The 20,721-nt window shown below is 49.4% G+C and overlaps 1 protein-coding gene across 1 annotated transcript in view; it reads left to right on the top strand.

Moving 5' to 3' along the window:
* Positions 1 to 5,249: 5,249 nt before the first annotated feature.
* Positions 5,250 to 20,721, top strand: part of LOC144695485 (WD repeat-containing protein 46-like) — a 29,706-nt gene continuing 14,234 nt past the window's right edge. The window contains exons 1-2 of the mRNA XM_078566364.1: positions 5,250 to 5,270; positions 9,504 to 9,680. Of these exons, the coding sequence (XP_078422490.1) occupies positions 5,250 to 5,270; positions 9,504 to 9,680 (198 nt within the window). The remainder of the gene's footprint in view (positions 5,271 to 9,503; positions 9,681 to 20,721) is intronic.

Genomic DNA, 20,721 nt, shown 5'->3' on the forward strand with positions numbered 1-20,721 from the left:
TCCCTGGACACCAAGATCTAGATCATTAATACATATTAAGAAAAGCAAGGGTCCCAAACAAAGGGACCTTGGCATGTGTGTCCATAGATCTCTGAAGGCGGAGGGGCATGTTAGTGGGGTGGTGAAAAAGGCATATGGGACACTTGCCTTAATCAATCGAGGCATAGATTACAAAAGTAGGGAGGTCATGTTGGAGTTGTATAGAACCTTGGTGAGGCCACAGCTGGAGTACTGTGTGCAGTTCTGGTCGCCACATTATAGGAAGGATGTGATTGCACTGGAGGGGGTGCAGAGGAGATTCACCAGGATGTTGCCTGGGATGAAACATTTAAGTTATGAAGAGAGGTTGGATAGACTTGGGTTGTTTTCGTTGGAGCAGAGAAGACTGAGGGGCGACCTGATCGAGGTGTACAAGATTATGAGGGGCATGGACAGGGTGCATAGGGAGCAGCTGTTCCCCTTAGTTGAAGGGTCAGTCACAAGGGGACATAAGTTCAAGGTGAGGGGCAGGAGGTTTAGGGGGGATGTGAGGAAAAACTTTTTTACCCAGAGGGTGGTGACAGTCTGGAATGCACTGCCTGGGAGGGTGGTGGAGGCGGGTTGCCTCACATCCTTTAAAAAGTACCTGGATGAGCACTTGGCACATCATAACATTCAAGGCTATGGGCCAAGTGCTGGTAAATGGGATTGGGTAGGTAGGTCAGGTGTTTCTCACGTGTCGGTGCAGACTCGATGGGCCAATTGCGTTTCTTAATGAGGTAACAGAAAGGGTTGATAAGAACAGAAGAAATAGGAGCGGGAGTAGACCATCCTCCACCATTCACAATGATCACAGCTGATCTTGGGCTTCAACTCCACATTCCCGCCCACTCCCCATCTCTGTCCATGTCTATCGCAGCCCCAAATATATTTCACATTGGAAAATCCACAACCCTCTGGGGTGGAGAATTCCAAAGATTCACAAACCCTTTGAGTGAAGAAATTTCTCCTCATCTCAGTCCTAAATGATCGGCCCCTTATCCTGAGACCGAGCCCCCGTGTTTTAGATTCTCCAACCAGGGGAAACAACCTCAGAACACTGGTCTTAGGAACAGGAGGAGGCCATTCAGCCCTTCGAACCTGCTCCACCATTCAATATGATCATGGCTGATGAGATTGTGGTCTTAAATCTACTTTCCTGTCTGCCCCCCAAGAACCCTTGACTCTCTTGTCTGTCAAAAACCTGTCTAACTCAGCCTTGAATATATTCAATGACCCAGCCCCCAGCGCTCTATGGGGAAGAGAATTCCACAGACTCTCGACCCTCAGAGAGAAGGAAAAATCTCCTGATGTCAGTCTTAAAAGGGAGATCTCTTATTCTTAAACTGTGTTCCCTGGTTCTAGTCTCCCCCACAAGAGTTTACATTCTCCCCCCCACCTCTCCGATATCTACCCTATCAAATCGCTTCAGGATCTTATATATTACAATAAGGTCACCTCTCATTCTTCTAAACTCCAGTGGGTATAGGCCCAGCCTGTTCAACCTTTCCTCATAAGATAAACCCCTCATCCCAGGAATCAGTTTTCTCTGACACAATTACATATTTTTTTCCAAATAAGGAGACCAAAACTGTACACAGTATTCCAGAAGTGGTCTTGTGGGTCTGTGGAACTCTCCTTCCCAGAGAGCAGTGTGTGGGGGGCAGGGTCATTGAATGTTTTTAAGGATGAGTTAGAAAGATTCTTGATTGATCCGGGAGTCAAGGGTTATTGGGGGAAGACAGGAAAATGGAACTGAGGCAGCTCGAGGGGCCGAATGGCCTACTCCTGCTCCCAATTTAGTATGTAGCATTTTTTTATGAACTTGTTGCGCTATTAAAAAGTACAATAAATGTTCTAGTGTCAGCAAAATGGCAGGAAATGTTCACACAGCAAGGCTCATCAAACAGTAATAAGATGAATGGCCAGATCATCTGCTTTGATGTAGATTGTAGGATAATTGTTAGATTTAGACACTCCAGCCTTTCCTCAAACACTGCCATGGGCTCTTGTCAGTGTGTCAGAGAGCACAGGGGGAGCCCATGTTCAACACTTTGTCCGTAAGGATGCAAAACTGTTGCTTTTTTGTACCACAATCCAGTGTGAGCCTCCATTTTGTGTTGAATTGTTTGTGGTGGGGAGGTGGACCCATCACTTCCCTGACTGTGAGAGAGCTGCACTCTGAGCAGTGCCTGTGAATAATGCTCGATACAGCTGACAGCAGCTCACTGAACAGCAGGAAGATGGCTGGCGATAGATTGGAACCATCCTGGATAACTCTATGGGTCCCATTAGAGGGAAAAAAACCTAAGCTGGAGCTGAAAGACTGAACACAGTCTCTCTCTCTCTTGCACACACACTGGGGCCTCTCCAACTCTGTGCAATGGACAAAGTAAGACTCAACTTCAATTCCCAATTATTTTCTCTTCAATCTCACCATTTCTGGGTCAAACAGGATTTTATACAGAACCAAATCTCACAATATTGAGAGTGTTTACACAATATTGAGAGTGTTTCCACAATAATGAGTGTTTCCACAATATTGAGGGTGTTTACACAATATTGCGGGTGTTTACACAATATTGAGAGTGTTTCCACAATATTTAGGGTGTTTACACAATATTGAGGGTGTTTACACAATATTGAGGGTGTTTGCACAATATTGAGAGTGTTTACACAATAATGAGAGTGTTTATACAATATTGAGGGTGTTTACACAATAATGAGAGTGTTTACACAATATTGAGGGTGTTTACACAATAATGAGAGTGTTTACACAATAATGAGAGTGTTTAAACAATAATGAGAGTGTTTAAACAATATTGAGAGTGTTGACACAATATTGAGTTTGTTTACACAATATTGAGGATGTTTGCACAATATTGAGAGTTTACACAATAATGAGTGTTTACACAATATTGAGTTTGTTTACACAATATTGAGGATGTTTGCACAATATTGAGAGAGTTTACACAATAATGAGTGTTTACACAATATTGAGAGTGTTTACACAATATTGAGAGTGTTTACACAATATTGAGTTTGTTTACACAATATTGAGAGTTTACACAATAATGAGTGTTTACACAATATTGAGTTTGTTTACACAATATTGAGGATGTTTGCACAATATTGAGAGAGTTTACACAATAATGAGTGTTTACACAATATTGAGAGTGTTTACACAATATTGAGTTTGTTTACACAATATTGAGAGAGTTTACACAATAATGAGTATTTACACAATAATGAGATTGCTCACACAATAATGAGAGTGTTTACACAATAATGAGTGTTTACACAATATTGAGAGTATTTACACAATATTGAGAGTGTTTACACAATGAGAGTGTTTAAACAATAATGAGAGTGTTTACACAATATTGAGAGTGTTTACACAATATTGAGGATGTTTGCACAATATTGAGAGAGTTTACACAATAATGAGTGTTTACACAATATTGAGAGTGTTTACACAATATTGAGAGTGTTTACACAATATTGAGTGTGTTTTCACAATATTGAGAGTGTTTACACAATATTGAGAGTATTTACACAATAATGAGATTGCTCACACAATAATGAGTGTTTACACAATATTGAGTGTGTTTTCACAATATTGAGAGTGTTTACACAATATTGAGAGTATTTACACAATAATGAGAGTGCTTAGACAATATTGAGGATATATTATAAGTTTATTGGATGGTTATGGGTTTAGACAGTGTCTCTGCCGGCTACACCGCCCCCTGTTGGGGGAGGACTCTATAGTTATATATTATAAATTATAAGTTTAATGGAAGGTTATGAGTTTACACAGTGACTCTGCCGGTCACACCGCCCCCTGTAGGGGGAGGACTCTATAGTTATATATTATAAATTATAAGTTTAATGGAAGGTTATGAGTTTACACAGTGACTCTGCCGGTCACACCGCCCCCTGTAGGGGGAGGACTCTATAGTTATATATTATAAATTATAAGTTTATTGGATGGTTATAAGTTTACACAGTGACTCTGCCGGTCACACCGCCCCCTGTAGGGGGAGGACTCTATAGTTATATATTATAAATTATAAGTTTATTGGATGGTTATAAGTTTACACAGTGACTCTGCCGGTCACACCGCCCCCTGTTGGGGGAGGACTCTATAGTTATATATTATAAATTATAAGTTTATTGGAAGTTTATGGGTTTACACAGTGACTCTGCCGGTCACACCGCCCCCTGTGGCCGGAGGACTCTATAATTATATATTATAAATTATAAGTTTCTTGGATGGTTATGAGTTTACACATTGGCTCTGCCGGTCACACCGCCTACTGTGGGAGGAGGATTCTATAGTTATATATTATAAATTATAGGTTTATTGGAAGGTTATGGGTTTAGACAGTGACTCTGCCGGTGAGGACTCTATAGTTATATATTATAAATTATAGGTTTAATGGATGGTTATGTGTTTACACAGTGACTCTGTCGGTCACACCGCCCCCTGTGGGGTTGGATTCTATAGTTATATTTTATAAATTATAAGTTTATAGGAAGTTTATGTGTTTACACAGTGACTCTGCCGGTCACACCGCCCCCTGTGGGGGGAGGACTCTACAGTTCTAAATTATAAACTAAAAGTTTATTTCAAGTTTATGAGTTTACATAGGGATTCTACCGGTCACACCGCCCACTGTGGGGGGAGGACTCTATAGTTATATAGTATAAATTATAAGTTTATTGGAAGGTTATGGGTTTAGACAGTGACTCTGCCAGTGAGGACTCTATAGTTATATATTATAAATAATAAGTTTATTGGAAGTTAATGTGTTTACACAGTGTCTCTGCCGGTCACACCGCCCCATGTGGGTGGTGGACTCTATAGTTATATATTATAAATTATAAGTTTATTCAAAGTTTTTGAGTTTACACAGTGACTCTGCCGGTCACACCGCCCCCTGTGGGGGGAGGACTCTATAGTTATATATTATAAATTATAAGTTTATTGGAAGTTTATGTGTTTACACAGTGACTCTGCCGGTCACACCGCCCCCTGTGGCCGGAGGACTCTATAATTATATATTATAAATTATAAGTTTATTGGAAGTTTATGTGTTTACACAGTGACTCTGCCGGTCACACCGCCCCCTGTGGCCGGAGGACTCTCTATTTTTACTGAAGCGGCTGCCGGGGGCGGGGCTTCAATAAACTTTATTGAACATTTTCACGATCACGTGGAAAGGAAAATGGCGGCGGAACAGAACCTGGTAAGAAAAATAGAGAGAGAGAGAGAGACCGGGATAGAGAGAGAGAGAGACCGGGATAGAGAGAGAGAGAGACCGGGATAGAGAGAGAGAGAGAGAGAGAGAGACCGGGATAGAGAGAGAGAGAGAGAGACCGGGATAGAGAGAGAGAGAGACCGGGATAGAGAGAGGGAGAGAGACCGGGTTAGAGAGAGAGAGAGAGAGACCGGGATAGAGAGAGAGAGAGACCGGGATAGAGAGAGAGAGAGAGACCGGGATAGAGAGAGAGAGAGAGAGAGACCGGGATAGAGAGAGAGAGAGACCGGGATAGAGAGAGAGAGAGAGAGACCGGGATAGAGAGAGAGAGAGACCGGGATAGAGAGAGAGAGAGAGACCAGGATAGAGAGAGAGAGAGAGAGACCGGGATAGAGAGAGAGAGACCGGGATAGAGAGAGAGAGAGAGACCGGGATAGAGAGAGAGAGAGAGACCGGGATAGAGAGAGAGAGAGAGAGAGACCGGGATAGAGAGAGAGAGACCGGGATAGAGAGAGAGAGAGACCGGGATAGAGAGAGAGAGAGACCGGGATAGAGAGAGAGAGAGACCGGGATAGAGAGAGAGAGAGAGACCAGGATAGAGAGAGAGAGAGAGAGACCGGGATAGAGAGAGAGAGACCGGGATAGAGAGAGAGAGAGAGAGACCGGGTTAGAGAGAGAGAGAGACCGGGATAGAGAGAGAGAGAGACCGGGATAGAGAGAGAGAGAGAGAGACCGGGTTAGAGAGAGAGAGAGACCGGGATAGAGAGAGAGAGAGAGAGACCGGGATAGAGAGAGAGAGAGAGAGACCGGGATAGAGAGAGAGAGACCGGGATAGAGAGAGGGAGAGAGACCGGGTTAGAGAGAGAGAGACCGGGATAGAGAGAGAGAGAGACCGGGATAGAGAGAGAGAGAGACCGGGATAGAGAGAGAGAGAGACCGGGATAGAGAGAGAGAGACCGGGATAGAGGGAGAGAGAGAGAGACCGGGATAGAGAGAGAGAGAGACCGGGATAGAGAGAGAGAGAGACCGGGATAGAGGGGAGAGAGACCGGGATAGAGGGAGAGAGAGAGAGAGACCGGGATAGAGAGAGAGAGAGAGAGACCGGGATAGAGAGAGAGAGAGACCGGGATAGAGAGAGAGAGAGACCGGGATAGAGGGAGGGAGAGAGAGAGAGAGAGAGAGAGAGAGACCGGGATAGAGAGAGAGAGAGAGAGAGAGAGAGAGACCGGTTAGAGAGAGAGAGACCGGGATAGAGAGAGAGAGAGAGAGACCGAGAGAGAGAGAGAGAGAGACCGGGATAGAGAGAGAGAGAGAGAGAGAGAGAGACCGGGATAGAGGGAGAGAGAGAGAGAGAGAGAGAGACCGGGATAGAGAGAGAGAGAGAGAGAGACCGGGATAGAGGGAGAGAGAGAGAGAGACCGGGATAGAGAGAGAGAGAGACCGGGATAGAGGGAGAGAGAGAGAGACCGGGATAGAGAGGAGAGAGAGAGAAAGACCGGGATAGAGAGAGAGAGAGAGAGAGAGAGACCGGGATAGAGAGAGAGAGAGAGAAAGACCGGGATAGAGAGAGAGAGAGAGAGAGAGAGACCGGGATAGAGAGAGAGAGAGAGAGAGAGACTGGGATAGAGAGAGAGAGAGAGAGAGAGACTGGGATAGAGAGAGAGAGAGAGAGAGACCGGGATAGAGAGAGAGAGAGAGAGAGAGACTGGGATAGAGAGAGAGAGAGAGAGAGAGACTGGGATAGAGAGAGAGAGAGAGAGAGACTGGGATAGAGAGAGAGAGAGAGAGAGAGACTGGGATAGATGAGAGAGAGAGAGAGACCGGGATAGAGAGAGGGAGAGCGGTATGTTGGTGATACAGAGAGAGAGGAATTGCCCAAGGCTCTTTTGCTCTTTGCTGGCGTGACCAGTGCCCTCACTGCCAAGATCTGCTCCCCCCGACCATCCACCCCGTCTCCCCCCAACCCCGTCTCCCCCCCCCACCCCGTCTCCCCCCCCCACCCCGTCTCCCCCCCACCCCGTCTCCCCTCCCACCCCGTCTCTCCCCCCCACCCCGTCTCCCCCCCCCACCCCGTCTCCCCCCCCCACCCCGTCTCCCCCCCCCACCCCGTCTCCCCCCCCACCCCGTCTCCCCTCCCACCCCGTCTCCCCCCCACCCCGTCTCCCCCCCCAGCCCGTCTACCCCCCCAGCCCCCCGTCTCCCCCCCACCCCGTCTCCCCCCCCCACCCCGTCTCCCCCCCACCCCGTCTCCCCCCCCACCCCGTCTACCCCCCCACCCCGTCTCCCCCCCCACCCCGACTCCCCCCCCACCCCGACTCCCCCCCCACCCCGCTCCCCCCCCACCCCGTCTCCCCCCACCCCGTCTCCCCTCCACCCCGTCTCCCCCCCACCCCGTCTCCCCCCACCCCGTCTCATCCCCACCCCGTCTCCCCCCACCCCGTCTCCTCCCACCCCGTCTCCCCCCACCCCATCCCTCCCCCCACCCCGTCTCCCCCCACCCCGTCTCATCCCCACCCCGTCTCCCCCCCACCCCGTCTCCCCCCACCCCGTCTCCCCCCCACCCCGTCTCCCCCCCACCCCGTCTCCCCCCCCACCCCGTCTCCCCCCCACCCCGTCTACCCCTCACCCCCGTCTACCCCGTCTACCCCTCACCCCGTCTACCCCTCACCCCGTCTCCCCCCACCCCGTCTCCCCCCACCGCACCCCTCCCCCACCCCGCCTCCCCCCAACCCCGTCTCCCCCCAACCCCGTCTCCCCCCCACATTATCCCTCCCCCACCCCGTCTCCACCCCTCCCCGTCTCCTTCCCACCCCATCCCTCCCCCCACCCCGTCTCCCCCCACCCCGTCTCATCCCCACCCCGTCTCCCCCCCACCCCGTCTCCCCCCCACCCCGTCTCCCCCCCCCCCCACCCCGTCTCCCCCCACCCCGTCTCCCCCCCCACCCCGTCTCCCCCCCACCCCGTCTCCCCCTCACCCCATCTACCCCTCACCCCGTCTACCCCTCACCCCGTCTCCCCCCACCCCGTCTCCCCCCACCGCACCCCTCCCCCACCCCGCCTCCCCCCAACCCCGTCTCCCCCCAACCCCGTCTCCCCCCCACATTATCCCTCCCCCACCCCGTCTCCACCCCTCCCCGTCTCCTTCCCACCCCATCCCTCCCCCCACCCCGTCTCCCCCCACCCCGTCTCATCCCCACCCCGTCTCCCCCCACCCCGTCTCCCCCCCACCCCGTCTCCCCCCCACCCCGTCTCCCCCCCACCCCGTCTCCCCCCCACCCCGTCTCCCCCCCACCCCGTCTCCCCCCCACCCCGTCTCCCCCCCACCCCGTCTCCCCCTCACCCCGTCTACCCCTCACCCCGTCTACCCCTCACCCCGTCTCCCCCCACCCCGTCTCCCCCCACCGCACCCCTCCCCCACCCCGCCTCCCCCCAACCCCGTCTCCCCCCAACCCCGTCTCCCCCCCACATTATCCCTCCCCCACCCCGTCTCCACCCCTCCCCGTCTCCTTCCCACCCCATCCCTCCCCCACCCCGTCTCCCCCCACCCCGTCTCCCCCCCACCCTATCCCTCCCCCACCCCGTCTCCCCCCCACCCCGTCTCCCCCCCACCCCGTCTCCCCCCCACCCCGTCTCCCCCCCCCACCCCATCCCTCCCCTACCCCATCCCTCCCCCACCCCGTCTCCCCCCCCTCCACCCCGTCTCCTCCCCACCCCTCTCCCCCCCACCCCATCTCCCCCCCACCCCGTCTCCTCCCCACCCCGTCTCCCCCCCACCCTATCCCTCCCCCACCCCGTCTACCCCTCACCCCGTCTCCCCCCACCCCGTCTCCCCCCACCGCACCCCTCCCCACCCCGCCTCCTCTCCACCCCGTCTCCCCCCCACCCCGTCTCCCCCCCACCCCGTCTCCCCCCCACCCCGTCTCCCCCCACCCCGTCTCTCCCCCACCCGGCCTCCCCCCCACCCCGTCTCCCCCCCACCCCGTCTCCCCCCCACCCCATCCCTCCCCTACCCCATCCCTCCCCCACCCCGTCTCCCCCCCCCCACCCCGTCTCCTCCCCACCCCTCTCCCCCCCACCCCATCTCCACCCCCACCCCGTCTCCTCCCCACCCCGTCTCCCCCCCACCTCATCCCTCCCCCATCCCGTTCCCCCCCCCCCCACCCCGTCTCCCCCCCACCCCGCCCTCACTTTCACAATCTCTCGCTCAATCTCCTCCTTTAGAATAGAAAGCGGTTCCGGGAGGGAGATCAAAAGACATCTGCAGATGTGGCACCAGCCGAGCTGGAAGAGAGAAACCTGGCGAAGCTGACAAGGAATTCAGTGACTCCCAACCCTCAGAGAGCTGGGCTGAAGAGGAGGGCAATGTCAAGGGATCCGAAGAAGAGATTGCTTTCCGGGGTGAGTTCCAATGGCTCACGTTTCAGTTTCCAGACCAGAGTTTTGTAGACGAATGTGCAGCCCGTCCAAATCCAGTGCGATCGCTCGGGGATCGAGCGTCAGGCCAAATCCAGTGTGATCGCTCGGGGATCGAGCGTCAGCCCAAATCCAGTGTGATCACTCGGGGATCGAGCGTCAGCCCAAATCCAGTGTGATCACTCGGGGATCGAGCGTCAGGCCAAATCCAGTGTGATCGCTCGGGGATCGAGCGTCAGGCCAAATCCAGTGTGATCACTCGGGGATCGAGCGTCAGCCCAAATCCAGTGTGATCACTCGGGGATCGAGTGTCAGCCCAAATCCAGTGTGATCACTCGGGGATCGAGCGTCAGCCCAAATCCAGTTTGATCACTCGGGGTCCAAGAGTCAGTCTGAATCCAGTGTGGTCACATGGGGTCCGAGAGTCAGTCTGAATCCAGTGTGGTCACATGGGGATCGAGAGTCAGTCTGAATCCAGTGTGGTCACATGGGGATCGAGAGTCAGTCTGAATCCAGTGTGGTCACATGGGGATCGAGAGTCAGTCTGAATCCAGTGTGGTCACATGGGGATCGAGAGTCAGTCTGAATCCAGTGTGATCACTCAGGGATTGGGAATCAGCCTGAATCCAGTGTGATCACTCATTGATTGGGAATCGCTCCAAATCCCGTGTGATCACTCGGGGATTGGGAATCAGTCTGAATCCAGTGTGATCACTCAGGGATTGGGAATCAATCTGAATCCAGTGTGATCGCTCGGGGATTGGGAACCAGTCTGAATCCAGTGTGATCACTCAGGGATTGGGAATCAGTCCAAATCCAGTGTGATCACTCGGGGATTGGGAATCAGTCTGAATCCAGTGTGATCACTCGGATTGGGAATCAGCCTGAATCCAGTGTGATCGCTCAGGTATTGGCAATCAGTCTGCATCCAGTGTGATCACTAAGGGATTGGGAACCAGTCTGAATCCAGTGTGATCACTCAGGGATTGGGAATCAGTCTGAATCCAGTGTGATCACTCAGGGATTGGTAATCAGTCTGAATCCAGTGTGATCACTCAGGGATTGGGAATCAGTCTGAATCCAGTGTGATCACTCAGGGATTGGTAATCAGTCTGAATCCAGTGTGATCACTCGGAGATTGGGAATTAGTCCGAATCCAGCGTGATCGCTTGGGGATTGGGAATTAGTCTGAATCCAGTGTGATCAATCAGGAATCAGTCTGAATCCAGTGTGATCGCTCAAGGATCGGGAGTCAGTCTGAATCCAGTGTGATCGCTCGGGGATCGGAAATCAGTCTGAATCCAGCTTGATCGTTTGGGGATCGCGACTCAGTCTGAATCCAGTGTGATCACTTGGTGATCCGTAATCAGTCTGAATCCAGTACGATCACACGGAGACAAAAACAGAATTACCTGGAAAAACTCAGCAGGTCTGGCAGCATCGGTGGAGAAGAAAAGAGTCGACGTTTCGAGTCCTCACGATCCTTCAACAGAACTGAGCATAGCTAGGAGAGGGGTGAAATATAAGCTCCATTTCTCTCCTGGTTATCTCTTGTTGTTATGATCACTCGGAGATTGGGAATCAGTCTGAATCCAGTGTGATCACTCGGGGATTGGGAATCAGTCTGAATCCAGCGTGATCACTCGTGGATCGTAAATCAGTATGAATCCAGTGTGATCACTTGAGGATAGGGAGTCAGTCCGAATCAAGCGATTGCTCGAGGATCGAGAGTCAGTCCGAATGCAGTGTGATTATTCGAAGGTCAGGAGTCAGTTCGGATCCAGTGTGATCGCTCTGGGATCGGGGGTCAGTCCGGACCCAGTGTGATTGCTTGGGAATCAGGAGTCAGCCTGGATCCAGTGTGATCACTCGGGAATCGGGAGTCAGCCCGGATCCAGTGTGGTCGCTCGGGCATCAGTCTGGATCCAGTGTGATTGCTCGGGGATCGGGAGTCAGTATGGATCCAGTATGGTCACTCATGGATTGGGAATCAGTCCGTATCCAGTGTGATCACCCTGGGATCGTGAGTCAGTCTGAATCAAGTGATTGCTCAGCGATTGAGAGTCAGTCCGAATCCAGTATGATTATTCGAAAGTCAGGAGTCAGTCCGGACCCAGTGTGATCACTCGGGAATCGGGAGTCAGTCCGGATCCAGTGTGATCACTCGGGAATCGGGAGTCAGTCCGGATCCAGTGTGATCACTCGGGAATCGGGAGTCAGTCCGGATCCAGTGTGATCACTCGGGAATCGGGAGTCAATCCGGATCCAGTGTGATCACTCGGGAATCGGGAGTCAGTCCGGATCCAGTGTGATCACTCGGGAATCGGGAGTCAATCCGGATCCAGTGTGATCACTCGGGAATGGGGAGTCAGTCCGGATCCAGTGTGATCACTCGGGAATCGGGAGTCAGTCCGGATCCAGTGTGATCACTCGGGAATCAGGAGTCAATCCGGATCCAGTGTGATCGCTCAGTAATCAGGAATCAGTCTGGATCCAGTGTGATCACTCGGGAATCAGGAGTCAATCCGGATCCAGTGTGATCGCTCAGTAATCAGGAATCAGTCTGGATCCAGTGTGATCTCTCGGCAATCGGGAGTCAGTCCAGATCCAGTGTGATCACTTGGGAATCACTCCTGAAAGTTCTCGCTCTAACTTACGGACCCTGCCCCTTGGTTAAGACTCTCCAACCAGCAGAAATAGTTTCCCTCTCTCTTTCCCTTCATGTCTTGAAAGCGTTGATCATATTATCCCTAATTCCAGGGAACATCACCCGAGTTTTTGTAATCTTTGCAGTTAAGATCATCCTGGTAAATCTACTCCCTCCAAGGCCATTATACCTCCCTTTACTCATTCGTTCATGGGGTGGGAGCATCGCTGGCTGGACCTGCGTTTATTGCCCATCCCTAATTGCCCTTGAGAACTGAGTGGCTCCAGAGGGCATTTAAGAGTCAACCACATTGCTGTGGGTCTGGAGTCACATGTAGGCCAGACCGGGTAAGGAGGGCAGATTTCCTTCCCTAAAGGACATGAGTGACCAGATGGGTTTTTACGAATAGTGGCAATAATTTTATCATCATCATCAGAGTTTTATTTCCAGGTATATTTTTATTGAATTCGAATTTCACCATCTGAAACTCGAACCCAGTTTCCAGAGCATTACCCTGGGTATCTGGAGCACTAGTCCAGCAACAATACCACTATGCCACTAAGGTATGCTGAACTGCTCACAGTAACTCGAGGTGTGGTCTAACCAGGGCCTTGTACAGCTGAAGCATGTATTCTAGCCCTCTGAATGCAAAGGGCAGAACATAAGAAATAGAAGCAGGAGGAGGCCATTCGGCCCTTCGAGCCTGCTCCACCATTCAATAAGATCATGGCTGAATATCTATCTCAACGTCATATTCCTGCTTCCTCTCCACGCCCCTTGATGCCTCTAATATCCAAAAATTTATCAATTTCTTTCTTGAATATACTCAGTGACTTGGCCTCCACAGCTTCTGTGGTAGAGAATTCCACAGGTTCACCACCCTGTGAATGAAGAAACTTTTCCTCGTCTCAGTGCTAAATGGCCTGCCCCGTATCCTGAGACTGTGGCCCCTGGTTCTAGACTCCCCAACCAGGGGAAACATCCTCCCTGCACCAGTCTGTCTAGCCCTGTTAGAATTTTATACATTTCAATCAGATCCCCTCTCATTCTTCCAAACTCCAGTGGATACAGGTCTAGTCAAACCAATCTCTCCTCATACAACAGTCCTTCCATCCCCGGTATCAGCCTAGTGAACCTTCGCTGCACTCCCTCTATGACAAGTATATCCTTTCTTAGGTAGGGAGACCAAAACTGCAGACAATACTCCAGGTGTGGTCTCACCAAGGCCCTGTATAACTGCAGTAAGATATCCCTACTTCTGAGCTCAAATTCTCTCGCAATGAAGGCCAACATACCATTTGCCTTCCCCATGCTTGCTGCACCTGCCTGTTTACTTTCACTGACTGGTGTACAAGGCCACCCAGATCCCTCTGTACATCCACATTTCCCAATATATCACCATTTAAATAATACTCTGCCTTTCTGTTTTTCACACTGAAGTGTATAACTTCACATTTATCCACGCTATACTGCATCTGCCATGTGTTTGCCCACACACACAACTTGTCCAAATCACAACATGGTACAGTTGAAGTTTGTTATGGACAAAGAAATAGACAAGTTGCAAAAATATGTTTTGGATTGGGGGAGAGTGGAGTTTAGTAAAATAAGGCAGGATCTGGCCAAGGTAGACTGGGAACAGTTACTTGTGGGGAAATCTACAGAGGAACAGTGGGGGGTGTTCAGAAAGGAACTGGGGAGGGTATAGACTCAACATGTTCCCTCTAGGGTGATAGGAAGGAGTAACAAGCCCAGAGAACCATGGATGACCAGAGATATTCAGGTTACGATGAGAAGGAAAAGAGAGGCTTTTAGCAGGTACAAGGGGAGCAAATGAATGGGGGCATTAGTGGAGTACAGAAAGTGTAGGGTGGAGCTAAAGAAAGCATTTCGGAGAGCAAAGAGTGGATATGAGAAAGCTCTGGCTGGTAAAAGTAGGGAAAATCCCAAGATATTCTATAAGTATATCAATGGGAAGAGGATAACCAGGGAAAGAGTAGGGCCCATAAGGGACCAAGGGGGCAATCTATGGGTGGAGCCAGGGGACATCGCTAGAGTGTTGAATGAATACTTCACATCCGTCTTCACCCAAGAGAATGAGGATGAAGGTATTGAACTCGGGGAGAGGGACTGCGAGGTTCTTAAGCACATTGATATAGGGAGTGACAAGGTATTGGAGGTGTTGGCAGCCTTAAAAGTGGACAAATCTCCAGGTCCGGATGATTTGTGTCCCAGACTGCTGAGGGAGGCAAGGGAGGAGATTGCAGGGGCTCTGTCCCAAATCTTTAACTCCTCTCTGGCCACGGGGGAGGTGCCAGAGGACTGGAGAACAGCTAATGTGGTTCCGCTATTTAAGAAGGGTTGTAGAGATAAGCCAGGGAACTACAGACCAGTGAGTCTCACATCAGTGGTAGGGAAACTATTGGAGAAAGTTCTGAAGGAGAGAAACTATCTCCACTTGGAGAGGCAAGGTTTGATCAGGGATAGTCAGCATGGCTTTGTCAGAGGGAGGTCATGCCTAACAAATTTGATTGAATTTTTTGAGGAGGTGACCAGCTGTGTAGATGAGGGTAGTGCAGTTGATATAGTTTATATGGATTTCAGCAAAGCCTTTGACAAGGTCCCACATGGGAGACTTATAAAGAAGGCAAATGCACATGGGATACAGGGTCATTTGATAAGGTGGATTCAAAATTGGCTTAGTTGTAGGAGACAGAGGGTGATGACAGAAGGATGCTTTAGTGACTGGAAGCCAGTGTCCAGTGGCGTACCACAGGGATCTGTGCTGGGTCCCCTATTATTCATCATTTATATAAACGACATAGATGACTATGTGGGGGGTAGGATTAGTAAGTTTGCAGATGACACAAAGATTGGTCGGGTGGTTAACAGTGAGGTTGAGTGTCTTGGGCTACAGGAAGATATAGGTGGGATGGTCAAATGGGCAGATAAGTGGCAGCTGGAATTTAACCCTGAAAAGTGTGAGGTGATACACTTTGGAAGGAGTAATTTGACAAGGAAGTATTCAATGAACGGCATGACACTAGGAAGTTCTGAGGAACAAAGGGACCTTGGCGTGTGTGTCCATAGATCTCTGAAGGCAGAGGGGCATGTTAGTGGGGTGGTGAAAAAGGCATATGGTACACTTGCCTTTATCAATCGAGGCATAAATTACAAAAGTAGGGAGGTCATGTTGGAGTTGTATAGAACCTTGGTGAGGCCACAGCTGGAGTACTGTGGGCAGTTCTGGTCGCCACATTATAGGAAGGATGTGATTGCACTGGAGGGGGTGCAGAGGAGATTCACCAGGATGTTGCCTGGGATGAAACTTTTAAGTTATGAAGAGAGGTTGGATAGACTTGGGTTGTTTTTGTTGGAGCTGTGAAGACTGAGGGGCGACCTGATCGAGGTGTACAAGATTATGAGGGGCATGGACAGGGTGGATAGGGAGCAGCTGTTCCCCTTAGTTGAAGGGTCAGTCATGAGGGGGCATAAGTTCAAGGTGAGGGGCAGGAGGTTTAGGGGGGATGTGAGGAAAAACTTTTTTACCCAGAGGGTGATGACAGTCTGAAATGCGCTGCCTGGGAGGGTGGTGGAGGTGGGTTGCCTCACATCCTTTATAAAGTGGCTGGATGAGCACTTGGCACGTCATAACATTCAAGGCTATGGGCCAAATGCTGGTAAATGGGATTAGGTAGGTAGGTCAGGTGTTTCTCACATGTCGGTGCAGACTCGATGGGCCGAAGGGCCTCTTCTGCTCTGTGATTCTGCAATTCTGATCCCTGAAGCCTCCTTGCATCCTCCTCACGACCCGCCCAGTTTTGTGTTGTCAGCAAACTTGGAAATATTGCATTTGGTTTCCTCATCCAAGTCATTTATATATATTATGAATAGCTGGGGCCCAAGCACTGACCCCTGTGGTACCCCACTAGTCACCGGATGAAGACCCATTTATTCCCACTCAGATAAAAGCAAAATACTGCGGATGCTGGAAATCTGAAACAAAAACAAAAAATAGCTGGAAAAACTCAGCAGGCCTGACAGCGTCTGTGGAGACAAAGACAGAGTTAACGTTTCGAGTCCGTATGACTCTTCATCAAATCTTTAGTTCTCGAAACGTTAACTCTGTCTTCCTCTCCACAGATCCATTTATTCCCGCTCTCTGTTTCTGGTCTGTCAACCAATTCTCAATCTATGCCAGTATATTACCCCCAATCCCATGCGCTTTAATTTTGCCCACTAGCCTCTTATGTGGGACCTTATCAAAAGCCTTCTTGAAATCCAAATACACCACATCCACTGGTTCTCCCTTATCTATTCTACTAGTTACATCCTCAAAAAACTCCAGTAGATTAGTTAAGCATGATTTCCCTTTCATAAACCCATGCTGACTTTGGCTAATCCCATTAATGCTTTCCAAGTGTTTTGTTACCACGTCTTTTATAATAGACTCTCGCATTTTCCCCACTACTGATGTTAGGCTAACTGGTCTGTAATTCTCTCTTTTTCCTCTACCTCCTTTTTTAAATAGTGGGGTTACATTTTCCACCCTCCAATCTGTAGGAACTGCTCCAGAGTCTATAGAATTTTGGAAGATGACCAATGCATCCAATATTTCCAGGGCCACTTCCTTTAGCACTCTGGGGTGTAGATTATCAGGCCCGGGGGATTTTTCAGCCTTTAACCCCATTAATTTCTCGAGCACCATTTCTTTATTAATGCTGATTTTCTTCAATTCCTCCCTCTCACTAGACCCTTGGTTCCCTGACATTGCTGGGAAATTATTTGTGTCCTCTTTGGTGAAGACAGAACCAAAATGTGTGTTCAATTCTTCTGCATTTCTTTGTTCCCCATTATAATTTCCCCGGTTTCTGACTGTAAGGGACCTACATTTGTCTTCTCTAATTTTTTTCTCTTCACATATTTATAGAAGCTTTTACAGTCAGGTTTTATGTTCCTTGCAAGTTTACTCTCATACTCCATTTTCTCCTTCTTGATCAATCTTTCTGTCCACTTTTGCTGAATTCTAAACTGTCCCCAATCCTCAGGCTTGCTGCTTTATCTGTCAATGTTATATGTCTCCTCTTTGGGTCTAATATTATCCCTAATTTCTTTTGTAAGCCGTGGTTGAGCCATATTTCCTGTTTTATTTTTGCGCCAGACAGGAATGAATAATTATTGTAATTCATGCATACATTGCCTAAATATTCGCCATTGCCTAGTCACCATCAACCCTTTTAGTAAGGTTCCCCAATCCATCATTGCCAACTCGCACCTCATACCCTCGTAGTTCCCTTTATTTAGATTCAGGACCCTAGTTTCAGATTCAACTTCACTCTCAATCCTAATGAACAATCCATCATTTTATGGTTGCTCTTCCCCAAGAGAAGATTGTTAATTAAATTAAAAGCAAAATACTGCAGATGCTGGAAATCTGAAACAAAAACAAAAATTGCTGGAGAAACTCAGCAGGTTTGACAGCATCTGTGGAGAGGAAGACAGAGTAAACGTTTGGAGTCCAGATGAAGAAGAGTCATGTGGACTCGAAACGTTAACTCTTTCTCTCCACAGATGCTGTCAGACCTGCTGAGTTTCTCCAGCAGATTGTTAATCAATCTTTTCTCATTGCACAATGCCCAGTCTAGGATAGCCTGCTCTCTAGTTGGTTCCTCAATGCATTGGTCCAAAAAAGAACCATCACATACACAATCCAGGAAATCCACAGTATTATTATTTGTCCAACCTAAATGTGGATTAAAGTCACCCATGATTACAGTTGTACCCTTATTACATGCGTCTCTAATTTCCTGTTTAATGCCTTCCCTTACATCTCTGTTACTGTTTGGAGGCCTATAGACAACCCCCACCAACATTTTCTGCCTCTTGGTGTTTCTTATCTCCACCCAAACAGATTCCACATCATGTATTTCCTAGCCAATATCCTTCCTCACTATTGCATTGATTTACTCCTTTACTAACAATGCTACCCCACCTCCTTTCCCTATTTGTCTGTCCTTCCTAAATATTGAATACCCCTGGATGTTCAGTTCCCATCCTTGGTCACCCTGCAGCCAAATCTCCATAATTGCAATGATATCATGAACGTTTATATCTATTTGCGCTGTTTATTCATGTCCCTTATTGCCAATGCTCCGCACATTAAGATACGATGCCTTTAGACTTGTCTTTTTAACCTTGTTGGTCATCTTAGCTTCATTTTGCACGATGACCCCAGTTGTTTCTCGCCTTTGCTTTTTCCACCTTCCACTTTTGCTTCTTTCTTTTCTGTCTTTTGTTTCTATCCTTGTTTCCCCTCCTCTGTCTCCCTGCTCAGGTTCCCATCCCCCTGCCATTCTAGTTTAAACCCTCCCTGACAGCACTAGCAAACACCACCCCCGACCCCGAGAACATTGGTCTCAGTCCTGCCCAGATGTAACCGAGCCTGTTTGTACTGGTCCCCAGAACCGATCCCAACGTCCCAGGAATCTGAAACCCTTCCCTCTGCACCATTTCTTCAGCCACATATTCATCTGATATATCCTGTTATTTCTACTTTCACTAGCACGTGACACTGGTAGTAATCCTGAGATTACTACCTTTGGGGGTCCTACTTTTTAATTTACACCCTAACTCCCGATATTCAGCTTGTAGGACCTCATCCCTTTTTTAACCGATGTCGTTGGTACCAATGTACACCATGACCACTGGCCGTTCACCGCACACCCCTTCAGAATGTCCTGCAGCCTCTCCGAGACATCCTTAACCCTGGCACCAGGGAGGCAACATGCCATCCTGGAGACACTTTCACAGCCATAGAAACACCTGTCTGTTCCCCTGACTATTGAATCCCCTATCACTATAGCCCGGCCTCTCCTCTTCCTCCCCTCTTGTGCAGCAGAGCCACCCGTGGTGCCATGGACTTGGCTCCTGCTGCTTTCCCCTGAGATGTCGTCTCCCCCCAACAGTATCCAAAACTGTGTATCTGTTAGACAGGGGGACGGCTACAGGGGTCTCCTGTACTACCTGCCTTCCTCTACTCTGCCTGGTGGTCACCCATCCCCTTTCCCTTCCTGTCCACACTATCTGTGCCCCTCATAATTTTATACACCTCAATCATGTTCCCTCTCAATCTCCTCTGCTCCAGGGAAAATAACCCCAGCCTATCCAATCTCTCCTCCATAACTAAAACTCTCCAGCCCAGCAACATCCTGGTAAATCTCCTCTGGACTCTCTCTAGTGCAGTCACATCCTTCCTATAATGCGGATTCCAGAACTGCACGCAATACTCTAGCTGTGGCCTAACCAGCGTTTTATACTGTTCCAGCATAACCTCCCTGTTCTTATATTCTATGCCTCAGCTAATAAAGGCAAATATCCCATATGCCTTCTTAACCACCTTATCTACCTGTCCCGGTGCCTTAAGGGACTGGTGGACATGCACACCAAGGTCCCTCTGATCCTCGGTACTTCCCAGTGTCCTACCATTCATTGTGTATTCCCGTGTCTTGTTTGTCCTGCCCAAGTGCATCACCTCACACTTATCTGGATTAAATTCCATTTGCCACTGATCAGCCCATCTGACCAGCCCGTCTATATCCTCCTGTAATCTAAGGCTATCCTCCTCACTATTTATCACCTCACCAATTTTTGTGTCATCTGCGAACTTACTGATCAACCCTCCTACGTTCAAGTCTAAATCGTTTATAAATACCACAAACAGCAAGGGACCCAACACTGATCCCTGTGGAACCCCACTGGACACAGGCATCCAGTTACAAAAACACCCCTCGACCATCACCCTCTGCTTCCTGCCACTCAGCCAATTCTGGATCCAATTTGCCAAATTGCCTTGGATCCCATGGATCTGATTACCTTCGTTATCAGTCTCCCATGTGTGACCTTATCAAAAGCCTTGCTGAAGTCCAAGTAGACTACGTCAAATGCATTGCCCTCATCTACACACCTGGTCACGTCTCTGAAAAATTCAATCAAATTGGACAGACATGACCTCCCCTTAACAAAACCATGCTGACTGTCCTTGATTAATCCCTGCCTCTCCAAGTGTAGATTAATTCTGTCCCTCAGAATTGCTTCCAATAGTTTCCCCACCACTGAGGTTAGACTGACTGGCTTGTAGTTCCCTGGTTTATCCCTTCCTCCCTTCTTGAATAACGGTACCACATTGGCTGTCCAACAGTCCTCTGGCACCTCTCCTGTGGCCAGAGAGTTATTGATAATTATTGCCAGCACCCCTACTACCTCCTCCCTTGCCTCACTCAACAGCCTGGGATACATTTCATCCGGGCCTGGAGATTTATCTACTTTTAAGCCTGCCATACCACTTAGAACCTCCTCCCTTTCTATGCTAATTTCTTTAAT

This window comes from Cetorhinus maximus, chromosome 21 (assembly GCF_964194155.1).
Source record: "Cetorhinus maximus chromosome 21, sCetMax3.hap1.1, whole genome shotgun sequence".
Lineage (NCBI taxonomy): Eukaryota > Metazoa > Chordata > Chondrichthyes > Lamniformes > Cetorhinidae > Cetorhinus > Cetorhinus maximus.